Source organism: Coregonus clupeaformis, unplaced genomic scaffold (assembly GCF_020615455.1).
Source record: "Coregonus clupeaformis isolate EN_2021a unplaced genomic scaffold, ASM2061545v1 scaf3044, whole genome shotgun sequence".
NCBI lineage: Eukaryota > Metazoa > Chordata > Actinopteri > Salmoniformes > Salmonidae > Coregonus > Coregonus clupeaformis.
In genome coordinates, this window is record NW_025536498.1 from 24,589 (window position 1) to 43,609 (window position 19,021).

Here is a 19,021-nt window from a genome sequence, read left to right on the forward strand (position 1 = left end):
ATGATGCTACAAGCTTGGCATACCTGTATTTGGGGAGTTTCTCCCATTCTTCTCTGCAGATGCTCTCAAGCTCTGTCAGGTTGGATGAGGAGCGTCGCTGCACAGCTATTTTCAGGTCTCTCCAGAGATGTTAGATCAGGTTCAGGTCCGGGCTCTGGCTGGGCCACTCAAGGACATTCAGAGACTTGTCCCGAAGCCACTCCTGTGTTGTCTTGGCTGTGTGCTTAGGGTCATTGTCATGTTGGAAGGTGAACCTTTGCCCCAGTCTGAGGTCCTGAGTGCTCTGGAGCAGGTTTTCATCAGGGATCTCTCTGTACTTTGCTCCGTTCATCGTCTCCCAGTCCCTGCTGCTGAAAAACAGCCCCACATCATGATGCTGCCACCACCATGCTTCACCGTAGGGATGGTGCCAGGTTTCCTCTCCACGTGATGCTTGGCATTCAGGCCAAAGAGTTCAATCTTGGTTTCATCAGACCAGAAAATCTTGTTTCTCATGGTCTGAGAGTCCTTTAGGTGCCCTTTTGGCAAACTCCAAACGGGCTGTCATGTGCTTTTTGCTGAGGAGTGGCTTTCGTCTGGCCACTCTACCATAAAGGCCAGATTGGTGGAGTGCTGCAGAGATGGTTGTCTTCCTGGAAGGTTCTCCCATCTCTGTCAGAGTGACCGTCGGGTTCTTGGTCACCTCCCTGACCAAAGCCGTTCTCCCCCGATTGCTCAGTTTGGCCGGACGGCCAGTTCTAGGAAGAGTCTTCGTGGTTCCAAACTTATTCCATTTAAGAATGATGGAGGCCACTATGTTCTTGGGGACCTTCAATGCTGCAGAAATGTTTTGGTAACCCTTCCCCAGATCTGTTCCTCGACACAATGCTGTCTCGGAGCTCTATGGACAATTCCTTCGACCTCATGGCTTGGTTTTTGCTCTGACATGCACTGTCAACTGTGGGACCTTTATATAGACAGGTGTGTGCCTTTTCCAAATCATGTCCAATCAATTTAATTTACCACAGGTGAACTCCAATCAAGTTGTAGAAACAGCTCAAGGATGATCAATGGAAACAGGATGTACCTGAGCTCAATTTCGAGTCTCATAGCAAAGGGTCTGAAATACTTATGTAAATAAGGTATTTCCGTTTTTTTATTTTGCAAATGTGCAAAAAAATCTTTTCGCTTTGTCATTATGGGGTATGGTGTGTAGATTGATGAGGGAAAAAATGTATTGAATGGATTGTAGATTAAGGCTGTAACGTAACAAAATTTGGAAAAAGGGAAGAGGTCTGAATACTTTCCGAATGCACTGTAGATGCCATTGTTTATGTCAATAGTACACTGGAAGCATTTGGGTGATTTTCAAATATGAATTTGATGAGAGATCAATTGGAATGTAGTATGTCCTTGCCTGTGTTATGCTTTTGGAGGACAAAGGCATAACAACTGTCGATAATTCTAAACCTGTCTATGACTGTGTACAAATACAATGAGTTGTCTCATTTAATATGTACCGTTATTGTAGGCACAGACAGGATAACCAGACCATAGTAAGTCTGTGCAGTGAAGTAGGATAATTTAGGTTGATTTAACATGCTCTCCTGCTCATTGGGACGTTTTTCTCTGTCTCATTGTGGAACATGGCGACGATCAACCCTGACTTGCAGACGCATCGATGATGACATGGGACGCACCCATGAGCTGGAGCACTCAGCCATCAAGTGCATGAGGGGTGTCCTCTACTGTTACATGCGCCAGTCTGACAAGGTGAGTCCACAAACGAGAACGTCAGACCATAGGACCACAGGAAAGTTATTTTTAACACTGTAGTTCATGCTTAGTGATCTAAACAAATGCCATTATCCAGTAATGAATATAGATTTTAGCTAACACAGAAACTGTCACTAGTGGGGGGAAAGATAAAGATCTGTCCTTTCACTTTTACTGATCTTCTCTCAGTTCTCATGCTTCAGCGGTTTACTATCTCACGCTTTGATTGGTTTTATCTCTATGTGGACGGAATAACATACAGGTTTCCAAATGGTTTTTGCCTCAACAGGACACTTTTGTGTAAAGTAATTGAGCAGACCGTTCAGTCAAAATAGAAGCATTTCTATTTTTTATAGACCAATAGAACGCTATTCTTAAATTATTTTTTTCTAATGTTCTGGTCTGTAATTGCACATCTCTGTTGCCTTTGAAATTGTTTGTTTTTTTCATTTACTCATGACCTTGACGCCTAATTTATGGGAAAGCTTTTCTGTGTCTTAATTATAATGCACCGTTTATTCAGTTAATTACACAGTGCAGCGCTCATTAACATCTGTCTCTTGCATTCACAGAGAACATGCAATTTTTAATGGACCCACAATACAGAGGGACTAGAGAATGTTATAATATAAAAAAAAACTACAGACCCATAAAAGGCATTAAAGAGAGGGCATCAAAGTTTACCACAATGTACCAAGGAAACTAAACACAGTCTTAATGGATTAACCACACAACTCAAGCTTCTCAAATGTGTTCTGACAGATTTTACTCCGTAACCATTTATTTAACGCTAAGATCACACACACACACACACACACCCACACTCACACTCACACTGACACACAGTGACATTTGACAAGATTCATAAACTGCACTATTGTGAAAATGCACTTTCAATACAAATGTTAGGCTATTTTGGAACGCAACAGTTACAGTGGGGAGAACAAGTATTTGATACACTGCCGATTTTGCAGGTTTTCCTACTTACAAAGCATGTAGAGGTCTGTAATTTTTATCATAGGTACACTTCAACTGTGAGAGACAGAATCTAAAACAAAAATCCAGAAAATCACATTGTATGATTTATAAGTAATTAATTTGCATTTTATTGCATGACATAAGTATTTGATCACCTACCAACCAGTAAGAATTCCGGCTCTCACAGACCTGTTAGTTATTGTTTAAGAAGCCCTCCTGTTCTCCACTCATTACCTGTATTAACTGCACCTGTTTGAACTCGTTACATGTATAAAAGACACCTGTCCACACACTCAATCAAACAGACTCCAACCTCTCCACAATGGCCAAGACCAGAGAGCTGTGTAAGGACATCAGGGATAAAATTGTAGACCTGCACAAGGCTGGGATGGGCTACAGGACAATAGGCAAGCAGCTTGGTGAGAAGGCAACAACTGTTGGCGCAATTATTAGAAAATGGAAGAAGTTCAAGATGACGGTCAATCACCCTCGGTCTGGGGCTCCATGCAAGATCTCACCTCGTGGGGCATCAATGATCATGAGGAAGGTGAGGGATCAGCCCAGAACTACTCGGCAGGACCTGGTCAATGACCTGAAGAGAGCTGGGACCACAGTCTCAAAGAAAACCATTAGTAACACACTACGCCGTCATTGATTAAAATCCTGCAGCGCACGCAAGGTCCCCCTGCTCAAGCCAGTGCATGTCCAGGCCCTTCTGAAGTTTGCCAATGACCATCTGGATGATCCAGAGGAGGAATGGGAGAAGGTCATGTGGTCTGATGAGACAAAAATAGAGCTTTTTGGTCTAAACTCCACTCGCCGTGTTTGGAGGAAGAAGAAGGATGAGTACAACCCCAAGAACACCATCCCAACCGTGAAGTATGGAGGTGGAAACATCATTCTTTGGGGATGCTTTTCTGCAAAGGGGACAGGACGACTGCACCTTATTGAGGGGAGGATGGATGGGGCCATGTATCGCGAGATCTTGGCCAACAACCTCCTTCCCTCAGTAAGAGCATTGAAGATGGGTCGTGGCTGGGTCTTCCAGCATGACAACGACCCGAAACACACAGCCAGGGCAACTAAGGAGTGGCTTCGTAAGAAGCATGTCAAGGTCCTGGAGTAGCCTAGCCAGTCTCCAGACCTGAACCCAATAGAAAATCTTTTGAGGGAGCTGAAAGTCCGTATTGCCCAGCGACAGCCCCGAAACCTGAAGGATCTGGAGAAGGTCTGTATGGAGGAGTGGGCCAAAATCCCTGCTGCAGTGTGTGCAAACCTGGTCAAGACCTACAGAAAACGTATGATCTCTGTAATTGCAAACAAAGGTTTCTGTACCAAATATTAAGTTCTGCTTTTCTGATATATCAAATACTTATGTCATGCAATAAAATGCTAATTAATTACTTAAAAATCATACAATGTGGTTTTCTGGATTTTTGTCTCTCACAGTTGAAGTGTACCTATGATAACAATTACAGACCTCTACATGCTTTGTAAGTAGGAAAACCTGCAAAATCGGCTGTGTATCAGATACTTGTTCTCCCCACTGTACCTGCTTTGTTCATCTTATAGACTACATTGCAGTTGCAGCCATTTTCCATACCAACTAGTTATGCAGTGGGTTGACAAGCTCAGCAGAACAGAACAATGTAAATCTGGGACAGGGGTATGTCCCTGTTGACCTACAGCTAGCCTACAGAAGTTAAAATGGGACACTTGTTTATAACGTTTTGAGTGTGCCGGAAGGATTGGTTCGGTCAGTGCCAAATGTTGGCACAAAATCATCCGCTCATGCGCTGTGTGAAGCAAACTCAACCAGAGTGAGTCACTATGTGAATCACACAAATCTGACCTGGGATGGTTTGAGGAGGAAAGTCACATGTGTACATCTTTTACATGACTCAGGAATTGCTTAATGCACCATGATGAAATAAATGGGATGTCTGTTTGAAATATTCATACCTGTCCTGTGACAATTTTTATGAGTGGTTTGCTCATGTCTTCAGAGACATTAATTTGAGGAAAATTGTAGTATGTGTCCTAGTGATGACACAGTGGAATATCCATGAGCCATCCCAGTCCTGGTTTTCACATCACTTACCTTTTGTGAGGTTAGGATAAATAATGGAAAGATGCCCGGTGAGCAAGATGCATCTTTTATGGATTTGCCCCTTCTCTCTCTCTTTCTCTTCCTTTCACTCTCTTTCTTCACATTCTCTATATTTCAGGTGGAGCAATTCAAACAGGATCCCCAGCCCCTCCAAGTGCCTGCACTCAATATTCAATGTAGACACAGGAGATGAGATTCTGTCCTACAATGACTACCATCACCTACAGGTACACACTCTCACAAACATTGACAGCTTTGATGCTGTGTAGTGCAATACCCTATAGATAATGAATTAAGTCCGAACGGATTCCGGTCTTACATTCTTCACCATTGTAAATGCCATCTCCCTGTCTCCCTCTGTCAGATTGATGCCTTGTCCCTGTTCCTGCTCTATTTGGTGGAGATGATCTGCTCCGGCCTCCAGATAATCTACAACACGGATGAGGTACGGCCCACTGGCCAAGTCACATGACCTCTCTCTCAGAAAGAACACATCTGTCTGCAGAGCATGACTCTTACACAACATGGCTTCTTCATAGTGATTTAGATACGTTGATAATACTTTATTGATCCCCAAGGGGAAACCCTGTGTCAGCAGGGAGCAGAAACAAACATACAGACTACACTATAAACAACACAAGCCAAGAAAGCTCCTATGTGCCAAAGTGCCCTGATGCAGTCAATAGTAATAGTAGAGGCAGCAGCTGAATAAGCAGTTGTTAAAGGTGCATGCATCTTTAGAAACACAACAATTTAATGTGATGTGATGACTATATAACAGTTTTGAAATTCAATACACCTGCCTCTCGACATCGAAATTATGAGCTAGCTACACTAACTTATTCAGCACTCCTTTTCATTAGTGAGCAAGTTATTGAGTTGGAGCTATAGTAAAACGCCCAGCTAAAGAAATAGTAACTCATTTGTAGTAGTGGTACTTTAAGGTGGCTGCAGCAGTAGTGCTGTTCATTCTCTGTCTCCTGTTTTTATAGCCCTTTGGGAGATTTGAAATCCATTAATTCCATCTCTTAATTCAGTTGTCTGCTCACTGGGAGCTTTTAGGCACGGGGTGAAATTATTGCCTTCAGAAAAAGCATTTGTTTATCCAGACTTGTTTGGCTTATCTTAAAAGATAGAGATGTTCTAGAACATTACGCCGTGAAGCAATTACAGTGAACATTCACTTTGTTTACAGAAAAGGAAGCCCTCACAATCAAAATAGTTTTGTTTTCTCCCAACGGCAAACCAATTGCTTGTGTAGCTTCAATGTGGCCAGTCCTATTTGCAAAGCAGACCTAATTTGCCCATTTAAACAGTGCTTATTGAGCTGGATAATATAAGTAAAGAGCAGCATGAAATCAACGTGCATGCATCATTTTATTAATCTACATCAGAACAAATGAGCAGGAAATAGGACTTTTAATGTGTGTTATTTCTGCACCGCATTTAAATAATTCTTTTAAAAAATCTCATTAGTCCAATTTTGTCTCTTAGCAGTCGTTCAGTATATTTTCCCGACTGAAAGTTCAGTTCAATTGAATCTTCATTGCAGTATTAATACAGGTACAGTAGATGCTTTGTGTGTGTGTGTATGCAGCCATTTGTGACAGTAACATTCATTAAGATACTATCAAGATACCAGAAATATCTTCCATCGTTAAGACAAATGGAAAAATCATATGCTTCATTATCTAAATATTGAAAGAGCGTGGGTGACGGAGAGGAACAAAATGGTGCAGTTTGAGGCAGGTGGCAGAGTGTAGGGCAGGCACTGGAGATAGGAGTGAGAACAGGTGGGTCTGAGCAGGTGTGAGGTCGTTGATGTTTCTGTGCGTCTGTATGTGGTCTTTTGTATGTGTATGTTTTGTATTGTGTAAAAATAAATGCCATAAAGATCCTTACTTGAATCATTCTATTCAAGCCCCAAATAAAATAACCCACAATGTCCCTATTTCAGTGGCTCTGTTTCGTCCCCTGTCTTCCCTCCTTGCCTGCCCCATTTTTGTACGCTTTAGGCCCTCTCTGTTTCGCTCCGTTTAAATTAAAACTGTTCTCAGTCACATCTCCCCCGGTACTTTCAAATTTTTCCTTCATGGCCTCGAAGTCATCATTTAAATATTTTCTGAGTTCCTTCTCTCCTGTAGTCTCATTCTTCCGCATAGAGGAGAGCCATTCCTGCTTGTTCCAGATGAAATTAAAGACATGGTTTTGACTACCCATGTGACTGGGTGATGTTTGTATTTTAACATGGAGGACACAAGTGGTAATGCCACCAATGGCAAAATGTTAATGTATTTTGTTGAATAAATAACTTACAGAAAATTAGCATGAAATGGGAGTTATTGGAGAATAGTTTATTCCATTTAAATGTGAATACATTCTTCAGAAGTTGTGTGAGCTCTTGACAATATGATGACACAGTACAGTATAATTCCAGGGAGAAAGCGTTCTATGTTGAGATTGAGAGATGTGACATTGTTGTGTTTTCTACCTCTGCAGGTATCATTCATCCAGAACCTGGTGTTCTGTGTAGAGAGGGCGTACAGAGTGCCTGACTTTGGCATGTGGGAGAGAGGGAGCAAGTACAACAATGGAAGCACTGAGCTGCACTCCAGGTCTGTCTTTCCCTCCTCTAGTGAATACATTGCTAGACAGTCTCCACACATGGAATGTGTTCATCTCGCCACGAAAACAAGTTTTTAGGGTGGTAAAGGCAAAGGGGAAACCGCGCATGTCGATGGAATATCATTCGAGCAGTAGATCTACCTCTCGCTCTCTCAAGACCTCGATAATGATTCTGTTTCCTCTGTCCCTTATCTCTGGAAAACATTGTTTTATCCTAAAGAATGCAGGAAAATTGGTTGCAATTTACCACCATTTCTTAGTGAAAAATGACAGACTTTATATTCTATACAGACAATAATTCGATACCATGTTCGTTAGTCAAATTCAGAATGACTGATTTGAAGTTCACTTTCCATAATACACATTAATATCCAGTATGTAAACAGAGAACAATTGCAGGGCAGAATTTAAATTGTACATGCAAATACTTTCTGAGTTCATTATCTTAATGCGGAGTCATTCACTAAGTTTCAGGCACAGTTACAATGGGGAAACAACAGTTCCATTAACTCAGTGTACCAGACTGCCGATGGGTAGGCAGGCCTGTGTGGCTGAGTGTCAGAGAAAGCTGTGATAAATGTCTTCATCTAGAGACTTCAATCATGACATTCAAGCTCAGCTGAAAGGAAAATGGAAGTCATTATAAAACAATGTTAATGTCATCAATCATAGATGGTATTGAGTTTGTGCAAAAATGGCTAAGCTGTAGTGCTATCGAGCTCTTGGTTACCCCTTGGCAATCTCTTACCAAGTAAAAGATATAGCAACCTAATTATAGATGTAATATGTAGTAATAGTTTGCTTTGTTCAAAAATGTTCAACTGCATAATTTTTTAACCCTGACTGCACTCATTGGGACGTGTTTACAGAAGCTGTCAATATCAGTCTGGATTAATTACAACATAGAATAGTATGTTACTGTATGTATGCTTCTCCCTTTTGTGAAAATAGTATTACAAGATACTGTGTTGTGCTTGTAGTCTGCAACTTGGTAATATTTTTACCCAATGCCACCCTGCTGCCTGAAACTACAGCACCATGTGCATATTCATATATTTTTTTAAACTTTCGACCAAGGCGTCACACTCACTCACTCAGAAGTGTTGACAGCTCTTAGGCATATTTTTCAGGCAGGTTCAGCCAGAAAATCAATAGACTTTCAAAAAGCCTCATGTTGCTTGATTGTGATCATTGCGGATGATTTCGTCAGAGAGAGAGCTGAAGTTGTGTTTCGGAGAGCTGGTTCTCTTATTTTTAGCATTTTTGTATCGATTTGGGCTCAGTTTGCGGTATTGAACATCTTTTTATTTGTCAGCATATCTTGCAACTATCCTTGCCATGTTTTCTTCTTCATTTTATAGAGAGCTATTAAGAGGGAAAGGAAAGCAAAATGACAGAGAAATTGACTGCTGTTTTCTCTGCATAGTAAAGTGGACTATGATTACAGCCCCCTCCCAGCAACAATCATATCTATCAGTCACCTGTTTGTATTAAATTATAAAAGCATTCAAATGAATGCTTGTAGGCGTTTACAGTATATATATATATATGTAAGGCTCATTACAAGTCAAGGGGTGTTAGTTTTGGGTGTCATGTGCCTTATACATAGGGGTTTCATAAAAAGTGTAACCAAACCCCCCTTTATAAAGTATCTATATAAAGTAACCTGTGCATGTTAGCCTTGCATGTAATAATATAACCTGGAGCTATGGAACAGAACAGAAAACGTGTAGGCTACGGTATTTCAATTATAAATACTATAGACTGTGCTTAAAGGTTTATATTGGGTTTCTAAAACATGTTCTTTTTTTCCAGTTCTGTGGGGCTGGCCAAAGCTGCTCTCGAGGCTATCAATGGATTCAACCTGTTTGGGAATCAGGTATTTGATTTATTTTCTAACTTCATCAACGTTCTGTCAAGAGACCCAGACATTGTCCTCACTTACTCTGAAGATAAGAGTTTAGGATTTTAATGACCGAACTGTGTATTCAGCTCTGGTGAAACAGCGTCTGATGCATTAAGATTGCATTATAGATAGTGTGTAACTGATTTATATTTCAAATCGGGAGTCCCATTACATCTCCATCCATCTTCAAGATCTTATAGATGATCATAGCACAACAGTTCTCAGAGAAATATTGAATTCATCTGAAGCCGGTGATGTGATGCAAATTACCTGATTATCATAATTTTTTTGATGTGTGGAAAGTGAACTATACACTCAGGGGTTTTATTGAGTGGGCTTGTGTTGTACTCAGGGCTGACTAGCTAGATGTCTATGCACTAACGGCTTTGATAGATTACTGGTGTTCCCATTTCCTTGATTTCCTTGGTCCTTACTGGATCAGCCATTTGTAGGATTCATTTATTTTGGTGTGTAGAGGAAGTAAAGAGAGGAATGTGAACATTCATTATATGTGCAAATGGATTTGAAAATGGAAATATTTCCACATAGCATTCTTGTTTTTCTCAAAACAGTTTTCTTTCTTTTCCATTTTGTTCTTTTCCATGCACACAGCACGGAGCATTTCAAGCAAATAAAGCATATAAACTTAATTGTGTCCCATGTGAACCTCCCATAAAAGATAATCTTACCTATAGTAATATACAGTGTCTTCAGAAAGGATTCACACCCCTTGACTTTTTCCACATTTTTACTGTGTTACAGCCTGAATTTCAAATGGATTAAATTGATATTTTTTTGTCACTGGCCTACACACAATACCCCATAATGTCAAAGTGGAATGATGTTTTTACTTTCTTTTTTTTAAATAAGTAAATAAGTATTCAACCCCTTTGTTATGGCAAGCCTAAATAGGTTCAGGATTTAAAATGTAAGTTGCATGGACTCACTCTGTGTGCAATAATTGTGTTTGAACATGATTTTTGAATGACTACCTCATCTCTGTACCCCACACATACAATTATCTGTAAGGTCCCTCAGTCGAGCAGTGAATTGCAAACACAGATTCAACCACAAAGACCAGGGAGGTTTTCCAACGCCTCACAAAGGGCACCTATTGGTAGATTTTTTTTAAAAGCAGACATTAAGTATCCCTTTGAGTATGGTGACGTTATTAATTACACTTTAGATGGTGTATCAATACACCAAGTCACTGCAAAGATACAGGCGTCCTTCCTAACTCAGTTGCCGGAGAGGAAGAAACCGCTCAGGTATTTCACCATGAGGCCAATGGTGACTTTAAAGACCGTTAAAGAGTTTAATGGCTGTGATAGGAGAAAACTGAGGGTGCATCAACAACATTGTAGTTACTCCACAATACTAACCTAATTGATAGAGTGAAAAGAAGGAAGCCTGTACAGAATAAAAATATTCCAAATCATGTATCCTGTTTGCAACAAGGCATCATGTTATGGGTATGTTTGTAATCATTAAGGACTGGGGAGTTTTTCAGGATAAAAAAGAAACGGAATGAAGGTAAGCACAGGCAAAATCCTAGAGGAAAACCTGCTTCAGTCTGCTTTCCACCAGACACTGGGAGATGAATTCACCTTTCAGCAGGACAATAACCTAAAACACAAGGCCAAATCTACATTGGAGTTCCTTATCAAGAAGACAGTGAATGTTCCTGAGTGGCCGAGTTACAGTTTTGACTTAAATCTGCTTGAAAATCTATGGCAAGACCTTAGAATGGTTGTCTAGCAATGATCAATAACCAATTTGAAAGAGCTTGAAGAATTTTTGAAAATAATAATGGGCAAATGTCACACAATCCAGGTGTGGAAAGCTCTTAGAGACTTACCCAGCAAGACTCTGCTGTAATTGCTGCCAAAGGTGATTCTAACATGTATTGACTCAGGGGGTTGAATACTTATCTAATCAAGATATATTAGTGTTTTATTTTTGATCATTGTTTTTGTGTATTTTGTGTTGATCGTTGACAAAAATGACAATTTTAATCCATTTTAATCCCACTTTGTAACAAAACAAAATGTGGTAAAAGTCAAGGGGTGTGAATACTTTCTGCAGGCACCTTATGATTGCATTTACATTACATTTTAGTCATTTAGCAGATGCTCTTATCCAGAGCGACTTACAGTTAGTGAGTGCATACATTATATTTTTTTTTTCATACTGGCCCCCCGTGGGATTGCTATCGTCTTTTTTGCTACTATGATCAGTGATTTAATGGAGGGCTCTTCTCCTTAGCCGCCTCCGTCATCTAATTAATTAACTGCCAATTATGTTAAATTGACTCATTGATGATCAGAGTTTTAGATTAAACTCTGTGCCCCACTGGGTTTGGTTCCTGTCATTCGGCAGTAGTATAGTAGTGGTTGGTGTGTCTGGGCCTACTGTGTGGCCCACAGTGGGGATGGAGTGGCTATGAGTCATCACATAGGTTATTCATGATAGCCAGATCTCAGTGCACCTGTGACTTCCTCCAGATTTTCAACTGACAATAAGCCATGATCAGTGACTCTCCCCAGCTGTGTTCCTTAGAGGCAACAGCCAATCAATGACTAGCCAGAGCACAATGGTCGAGAGGGAGCCAATCACTAACTTGACCCAACTTTTATGTGTGGGTTGTCAGCTTATTAAGTGACTACCTGCTTCACAGCAAAGTGTGGAGTGCTGTCAATAAAGGTATGGTACTAAGAAGTGTAGGTCACCGTGGAGACCACGTTCTGTGCTGTCACAATCATTTACATCCCATTCCACCAAACCATGCAGTATGTACTGTAAATCACTACAGCAGGCCTGATGATAGTCACTCTGATGGCTAAAAGCTTTGGTCGGCTTGTTTGAAAGCAGCATACATAATGCATTGTGCAGAAACTGCTTAGATTGTATGTTTTTTACCTTAATGTGAACACTGTTGAGGTATTAGTGAAGAAACGTGTCCAGGAACATTTGTAACAGAAATGTATGAGGTGTGTTAATCCAAAGATGGTACAGTAAACTAACACAGAAAAAGCACTCAGGCCCTCATCTCAACAGAGGGGGTTGTGGGTAGGTATTCATAATGTGGGTAAAGAGTTTGCAGTCTAACAACATGATGTGGTATCGAGGTGATTGGTTGGCCCTTCATGGGTTGGAGTGCCCCCGCACTGTGCTCAAAGCATAGAAAAACACAATGCTTTTTAGCTTTGTACCCAAAAATATCAAATGGTTGTGTAATACTGACTCTTTTGTAAGAGTAAAGTTGTAATATTGCTGCTTTCGAAGCTGGTTTTGCTCTGCAGGGGCGGTAGGTGAGATGTTGGAGGCTCTGAGTGTGTGGCTTTCATTTAAATGTTTAGTGTCCAGCACTTCATCCTCAGAGCTGAATTCACAGTAACATAAACAAACAGGTATTCTGCTATGTGGAGAATGTGCTATGTAGTGTGTGTGTGTCTGTGTCTGTGTCTGTGTTTGTGTGTGTACACGTTGGTACGTGTGTCCGTGCACGTTGGTAGGTGTGTCCGTGCGTGAGCGAGTGTCACAAATCAAATCAAAGGTTATTGGTCACATACACATATTTAGCAGATGTTATTGCGGGTGTAGCGAAATGCTTGTGTTTCCTGCGTATTAAGGCTTCTTTTCAGGGAGCTAGTGGAAGTGGTGGTGACAGCTGTAGTGTGACAGGCCTGTATCAGGCCATGCTGGGAACAGCCAGTAGCTGCCATCCATGCCCTGCAGTCCATGGCTCACTACTGGCACTGTTCAAAGGCATGGACGGAAACAAATGGTGCTCGAAGAGGGAATAAATATAAATATGTCCTAGATGTTTCATGTTTTGAGTTCTGATTGGCTGTGAAAGTCTGTTTTCGACCAGGTTTGATATGTGCATTATGTCCAAACATTTAAGCATGCAGGCTACGTTGAGTCTTGCATAGTGACAAAATGGAAGCACTACAATTTTCATCCACAGCGAAACAGTATCAGACCTTGTCTGAGCCACGTCAACCTAACAACCACCAGTGAATTTGACTCTTGTCATCTCTGTTGTTCTGCAGGGTTGCTCTTGGTCTGTCATCTTCGTGGACCTGGATGCCCACAACAGGAACAGACAGACACTGTCCTCCCTCCTACCCAGAGAATCCAGATCCCACGTGAGTAAAGATAATTAAACCACTCATTGCTAAATACCACTGTACCAGGTATGATGTATTGGCTCAGTGACCAGTCCAGTCTCCCAGTTCACCAGTATAGAGGGCAATAATCATTTTTCTCCGGTAGTAATAGCAACTAGACAGAAAAGTGCTCCAGTAAATGAATTGGTTTAATTAGGGGAGATCGAAGAAATGCATTGGAGCTACAGCTACAACATGGGCTAATAGGAGGGAGAGGTGGGGTTGGAGTGAGAGAGGGCTGGAGAGGAAGGGGTTGAATGGCTGAGGGGAGGACAGTACAAGGCTTATGCAAGTAAAACGTTGAGCATCTTAATTATATATGAGTCTCTTACTAATATGTTATTAAATGTCAGCCCCTTTAATGTTGGAAAGTGGCCATTAGCAGGGAGAGAGTGGGTCGCTTAACCCTTTACTAACTAACTGGAGACAGCTGGCACATGGGGGTGAAGAGTTTGCTTAAGAAATGATCAAAAGCGGGTATCTGTGTTTAAATGTTACACATTTTAAACCCCCTTTGAACCCCAATACAGAATACGGACGCTGCCCTCCTGCCCTGCATCAGCTACCCTGCGTTCGCTGTGGATGACGACGCCCTCTACAGTCAGACCCTGGACAAGGTGGTGCGCAAGCTAAAGGGGAAGTACGGCTTCAAGCGCTTCCTGCGTGACGGCTACAGGACCGCCAATGAGGACAAGAACAGGAGACACTACAAACCGGCTGAGATGAAGGTCTGTGGTTTAGTTTAAAAGCCAACCCTACAGACTGATTGTGATGACTAACATGCGCTACTCTGACTTGACTTTTTCAATTTCAGCTCTTAAAACGCCTTACACTAGTGGGAATTGGTCTATATGGATAGGGCTAAATAGAAATGTTTCTTACATAAGAAATATGGAAATGCATAACCATGGTAGGAATTAAAAGGGAACAGTTTGGACATTATGGGAAAATTATTAGACTAAACGTGAGGACACAACAGTTTACCTGACACGAGTGAATCCAAACATTACACTGTTGATTTTATGTGCACTTGACATTTACTGTACTTTTCGCCGCATTTGTTCATAACAAAATCTGAAAATACTCTAGATACATTCAGTAACATGAACATTTGAAAAGGGTTTGAGTGAGAGGTCTAACTGGTGTTTCCAAGTGGCCACACACCTCTCCAAAGTGTACACAGTTCCTAAGTAATTTCAATGCACCTTTATGACTCAAAGAAGAGTCTTCAACTATAAGGTGCTATTTTGAGCTCTCCTAGCTGTGATGTTGAGGAACTAGAGCAAGCAGACTTGTAGTTGTTTTCTTTAGAACACAGCCCTGTATCCCCACCCGCCTTTACACAATTACGATCCATGATTATAAATCGCAATCTGGGTCAGGTGGGTATAATTTGAAAGCTTGTTCTATTGCCAAAATGACTAGCTAAATTATAAAATACGATCTTGCAGTCTTAGGCTATCACTAGGGAATTAGATCGCAATTTTGGTGCGCATAGAATGGAATCACGACTGCATTCAGATGCGTGGTTCCCTCACTCAGACAACACATTTTTTGCCAAAGTTGCCCAATTTAGCGGGAGGGATGGGGCAATTTCTTGTCGCGTTCAGTGCTCAAGTTCAGAACGTCTGTCAGTCAAAACCCGTACAGCGCTGTGAAGCGCAGGACTGAGCTCTGACGTAATTTATAGCATGTTACTGTACAGCCACTGCGTTCCAATTTAGGCGCTTATCAATGACCAAATCTGCCATTTTCAACCTGTATACGGGTACGAGTGTAAAGGGTTAATCCAACTTTTGTTTTCCTACGACAGAAGTCACGCAAATGTGTCTGCTCTGCCGTTGATAAATCCCAACTGAAGGCATATTTACTTCAGGATTAGTGGCTGTGCCTGCAGAGTGTGAATTTGGAGCAGGGCATCTACTTAACACTGAGCAAATCATTGTATTTGCCGCAGCACTGACCTCCCAGAATTAATGAGCTTGGATTCAACAGGGGAAAACACAACACAAAGGGAGGAAAAGCCTCAGCTCAGAGGACACATTGATCCCAAAATATGGGAATAATCTGAGCCACTAAACTTTAAAGTTTCATTATAGGATTTAGACTAGGTGCAATCAACAGGTCTGAGTCAGCCCATTTGGTAAATGGAAGCTGGATATTACACTATAGAATGCATCGTGATAAATCATTTTGAAATCTCATCCATTACGGTAAGTCATGAATAGGCCATTACATAATATTATAGATGGTATGGTTCTCTGCACATGCACAACCTCTTCTTGCTGCCCACTCAAATAGCTAGAAGTCACATGTGAGTGTATGGGATCACGATGGGGATATTTTATAGATGCAATATGCCGTTTCAGGTGGGAGGGCGTTGATTGCAGGTTTATTCAATTTGAAAACACATATCTTGTTAGATTTTCTAAAGTCTGTAACGTTACCTGTTACAAGTGAAGGAGTGCATCCTGTCGTACAATATAGAGTTCTACAATCTGTGGAATAGCTGAGGCAGAACGCTCCTGGGATAGCTGGTGTTTACTGCAGAAGTAGGCCTCAGTGACTGCTCTCTCCACCCCTGTAGCATTTTATTAAATATCTCCACCATTTTATACCTAATCTCTACTGGCACAGACACACAAGCAAGCAAGCAACGCTCACACACACACACACACACACACACACAGACACACTAGCATGACCCAGCTGTGTCAGCCTAACCCTTGAGCAATGACGAACAACTCACAGTACGGTATGCAACATAGCTTTGGTAAAGCTGATAACAAAATACAAGAATAAAGATGGAGAATAGAGATGGCTGGGGGAATCATATGTTAGATTTCTTTTGATTTGATGGACTGATGGCTGAAGCAGTCCCTGTTATCGCTGCTATAACAGCCAAACTACAGGCTGGGAAATGATGTGTGACAACTCCAATTAACAGCCTTCATTTCATTACGTTGTAGTCTCTCTTATCTCCTATAAGATTGTCTGCAAGGATGGGAGACGGCGATAACAGAGTCTTAATTACATTTCAGGAGTGTTGGGAGACCTTATGCTCCTCTCTCAGAAGGCAAGGAAGCCAAGCATACCACGAAAGTGAGCTGCTGCATTTGGTCCCAAAAAAGATTCCTGTCTGAGAGCTAGTCAATTTGAAGAAGGGTTGTTAGATAATGCAGATATATCCTTTGGTCTGTTTCATTCAGTGTTCTTTTAGTGTGTCCTCGGGTAATTGATCCACTAAGTTTAAATGATTTATGTTACCTTTGGTTTGTGAATGAACAGAACCAAGGACACTATCTGACAAATTATCAATACCAAAAAAAAAAGGACTTGAGACTTATTACATCCTCACAGTTGCAGTTGAAGTTTCTCCTTGGAATTATTGAAATTAATAAATTGCTGTTTCGCTTTACAAACATATCTACATTTGGCTCGTTTTTAATTTCAAACCCAGATGATTTATGGGCAGGGCAGGGGGTGGGTGGTGAGGGGAGAAGTGTAAAGCTATGTAATGGAGTTTCTGGTTGGCTTGGACTCAGATTGCATCTCAGAAGTAATTGTTTTTGCGTCTGTTAAACTGTTAGATTTGGAAAACAAACTCACCAGTCATCACCTGTTAAGAGGTGTTTTAAGTGTGTGTTTTGGGACAGGCCATTACTTGCTACTTGCTGCATATATTATAAAAGCTGACTAAAAGGATTGTTGGTGTCTGAGCAATTTTATTGTATTCAATATGCAACCACTGACACAAAGCAATATATTAAGAGATTAATGCACTAGTGACCTTCTCTGTGTTATGGCTTTTTCATTTCTTCAGAGACGCTTTTATGAAAATCTAATATGTTTTTTCTCTTTCAGCTTTTTGATGGAATTGAATGCGAGTTTCCCATATTTTTCATCTTCATGATGATTGATGGTAAGTCTTACACAGAAACAGTACAATGGTTGTGACGTTAATATTGTCTTGAAAGTGTTGTGTTTATTGGGTTACATAGAACTTGAATATCTGTCACTTTTTTAGCCATTTTATTGTCTCCTACTCACCTGTATTTGATTTCCAGGGGTCTTCAGGGGGAACAAAGCCCAAGTCAAGGAATACCAAGACCTGTTAACGCCTATCATTTTTCAATCTTTTGAGGGTGAGTTTTCCTCCTCCCTTAGTGATCTGTGTTCATATGGAACTACTGTACACATACACACCCACACACATGCACATGCACACACACACACTCAATTACTCTAGCAGTGGGGGGGGGGTGCCTACAGTGAGCACAATGACATGCTAGCGTCGACCTATCCATTTAAAAGTGTCTCGGCAGGAATATTTATATTGTAAAAACATTACATTCGATTCTTCGCAGGGCTGGCAACAATTTAGCAGTGGTGGGCCACCGCTGCTAAATGAATTATAGGGGAAACACTTATTAGTCCCTCTCACATACAGATTCAAGCTGGCATCCGTGGGAGTCTTTGAGAAATGCAAATACATTTTGGTTGCAAAGGTTACTGTTATTTTCATATTACACTTATTAGAATATCCATCCATATTAATCTCCCACATGCTGAGTGCACGAAAGCTGTTCTCATATTTCAAGGAGCAGGCTTTTATATCAGCCTTCACACAAAGCTGTATTTTTCCCCAGTAAAGAAACCACATTAAAAGAGTCTCAGGAGCCAATAGCCTCTGAAGGATGCATGCTGCTTTAGGAATAGTTCTCAGTGGTTGCAGACAGAGTTGTCACCCCCTTTGGCTTTGTGGTGTCTTTACATTTGTTATGCAGAGCAAAGTATTGTACTCACAGTGCATTCCATCTTGGAAATGTGACATTTCTTCATGTGTGTCTGTTAAGATACCTTTGAATAGAGAACTCCCACTCCTTTCTCCTGAGCAGCAGACACATAAACTGCACTCCTTTCGATGTATCAACATCCTGGAAATTCTATTAGTACCCTCTATTCGACATGTTTGTAATCACCCAGCAAAGTAAAGTGTATCTATCTTCCGTCCTGTGTGCCGTGTGTCAGGCCATGCTGTCATCCCTAAGTACTACCACGTACCTGCCGACTTTGTGGAGGCGGAGCAGAAGAAGCACGGGAGCCAGAAGCGTTTCCCTGCCAACTCAGGCCAAGATGGCATGCTGTTCCTGTGGGGCCAGGCCCTCTTCAACATCGCCCGGCTTCTGGGTCAGTCTCTCTGTCTGTCTTCTCTTCACTGACCTCACCTCACTGTCAAATACCTTCTCTTCTCTGACCTCTCGCTGGAGAGGTATTCTCTATAGAGCATGTTGTCTGGGGTGTTCACTATGCTGTTGTTACGTCCGACTGCAGAGGTCACTGAGTTCAGATATTCAGTTCAACAGATGTTTGGTGCATGTTTGTGAAGTTGCTCACAGGTTAATGGGTTCTCATTACCAAGAAAGGACTTTTGTAAGGATAGGTCATATTATGGGGTTATGTCCAGTGAATCAG

The 19,021-nt window shown here is 41.3% G+C and overlaps 1 protein-coding gene across 1 annotated transcript in view; it reads left to right on the forward strand.

Annotated features, from left to right (window-relative positions):
- LOC121548328 (phosphorylase b kinase regulatory subunit beta) overlaps window positions 1-19,021 on the forward strand; it is a gene marked incomplete at its 3' end in the record, with an annotated part of 46,986 nt that overhangs the window by 16,013 nt on the left and 11,952 nt on the right. Inside the window, 11 exon segments of the mRNA XM_045220030.1 lie at window positions 1,653-1,752; window positions 4,962-4,988; window positions 4,990-5,070; window positions 5,208-5,288; window positions 7,343-7,458; window positions 9,284-9,347; window positions 13,430-13,525; window positions 14,077-14,274; window positions 17,411-17,468; window positions 17,614-17,691; window positions 18,578-18,736. Of these exon segments, the coding sequence (XP_045075965.1) occupies window positions 1,653-1,752; window positions 4,962-4,988; window positions 4,990-5,070; window positions 5,208-5,288; window positions 7,343-7,458; window positions 9,284-9,347; window positions 13,430-13,525; window positions 14,077-14,274; window positions 17,411-17,468; window positions 17,614-17,691; window positions 18,578-18,736 (1,058 nt within the window).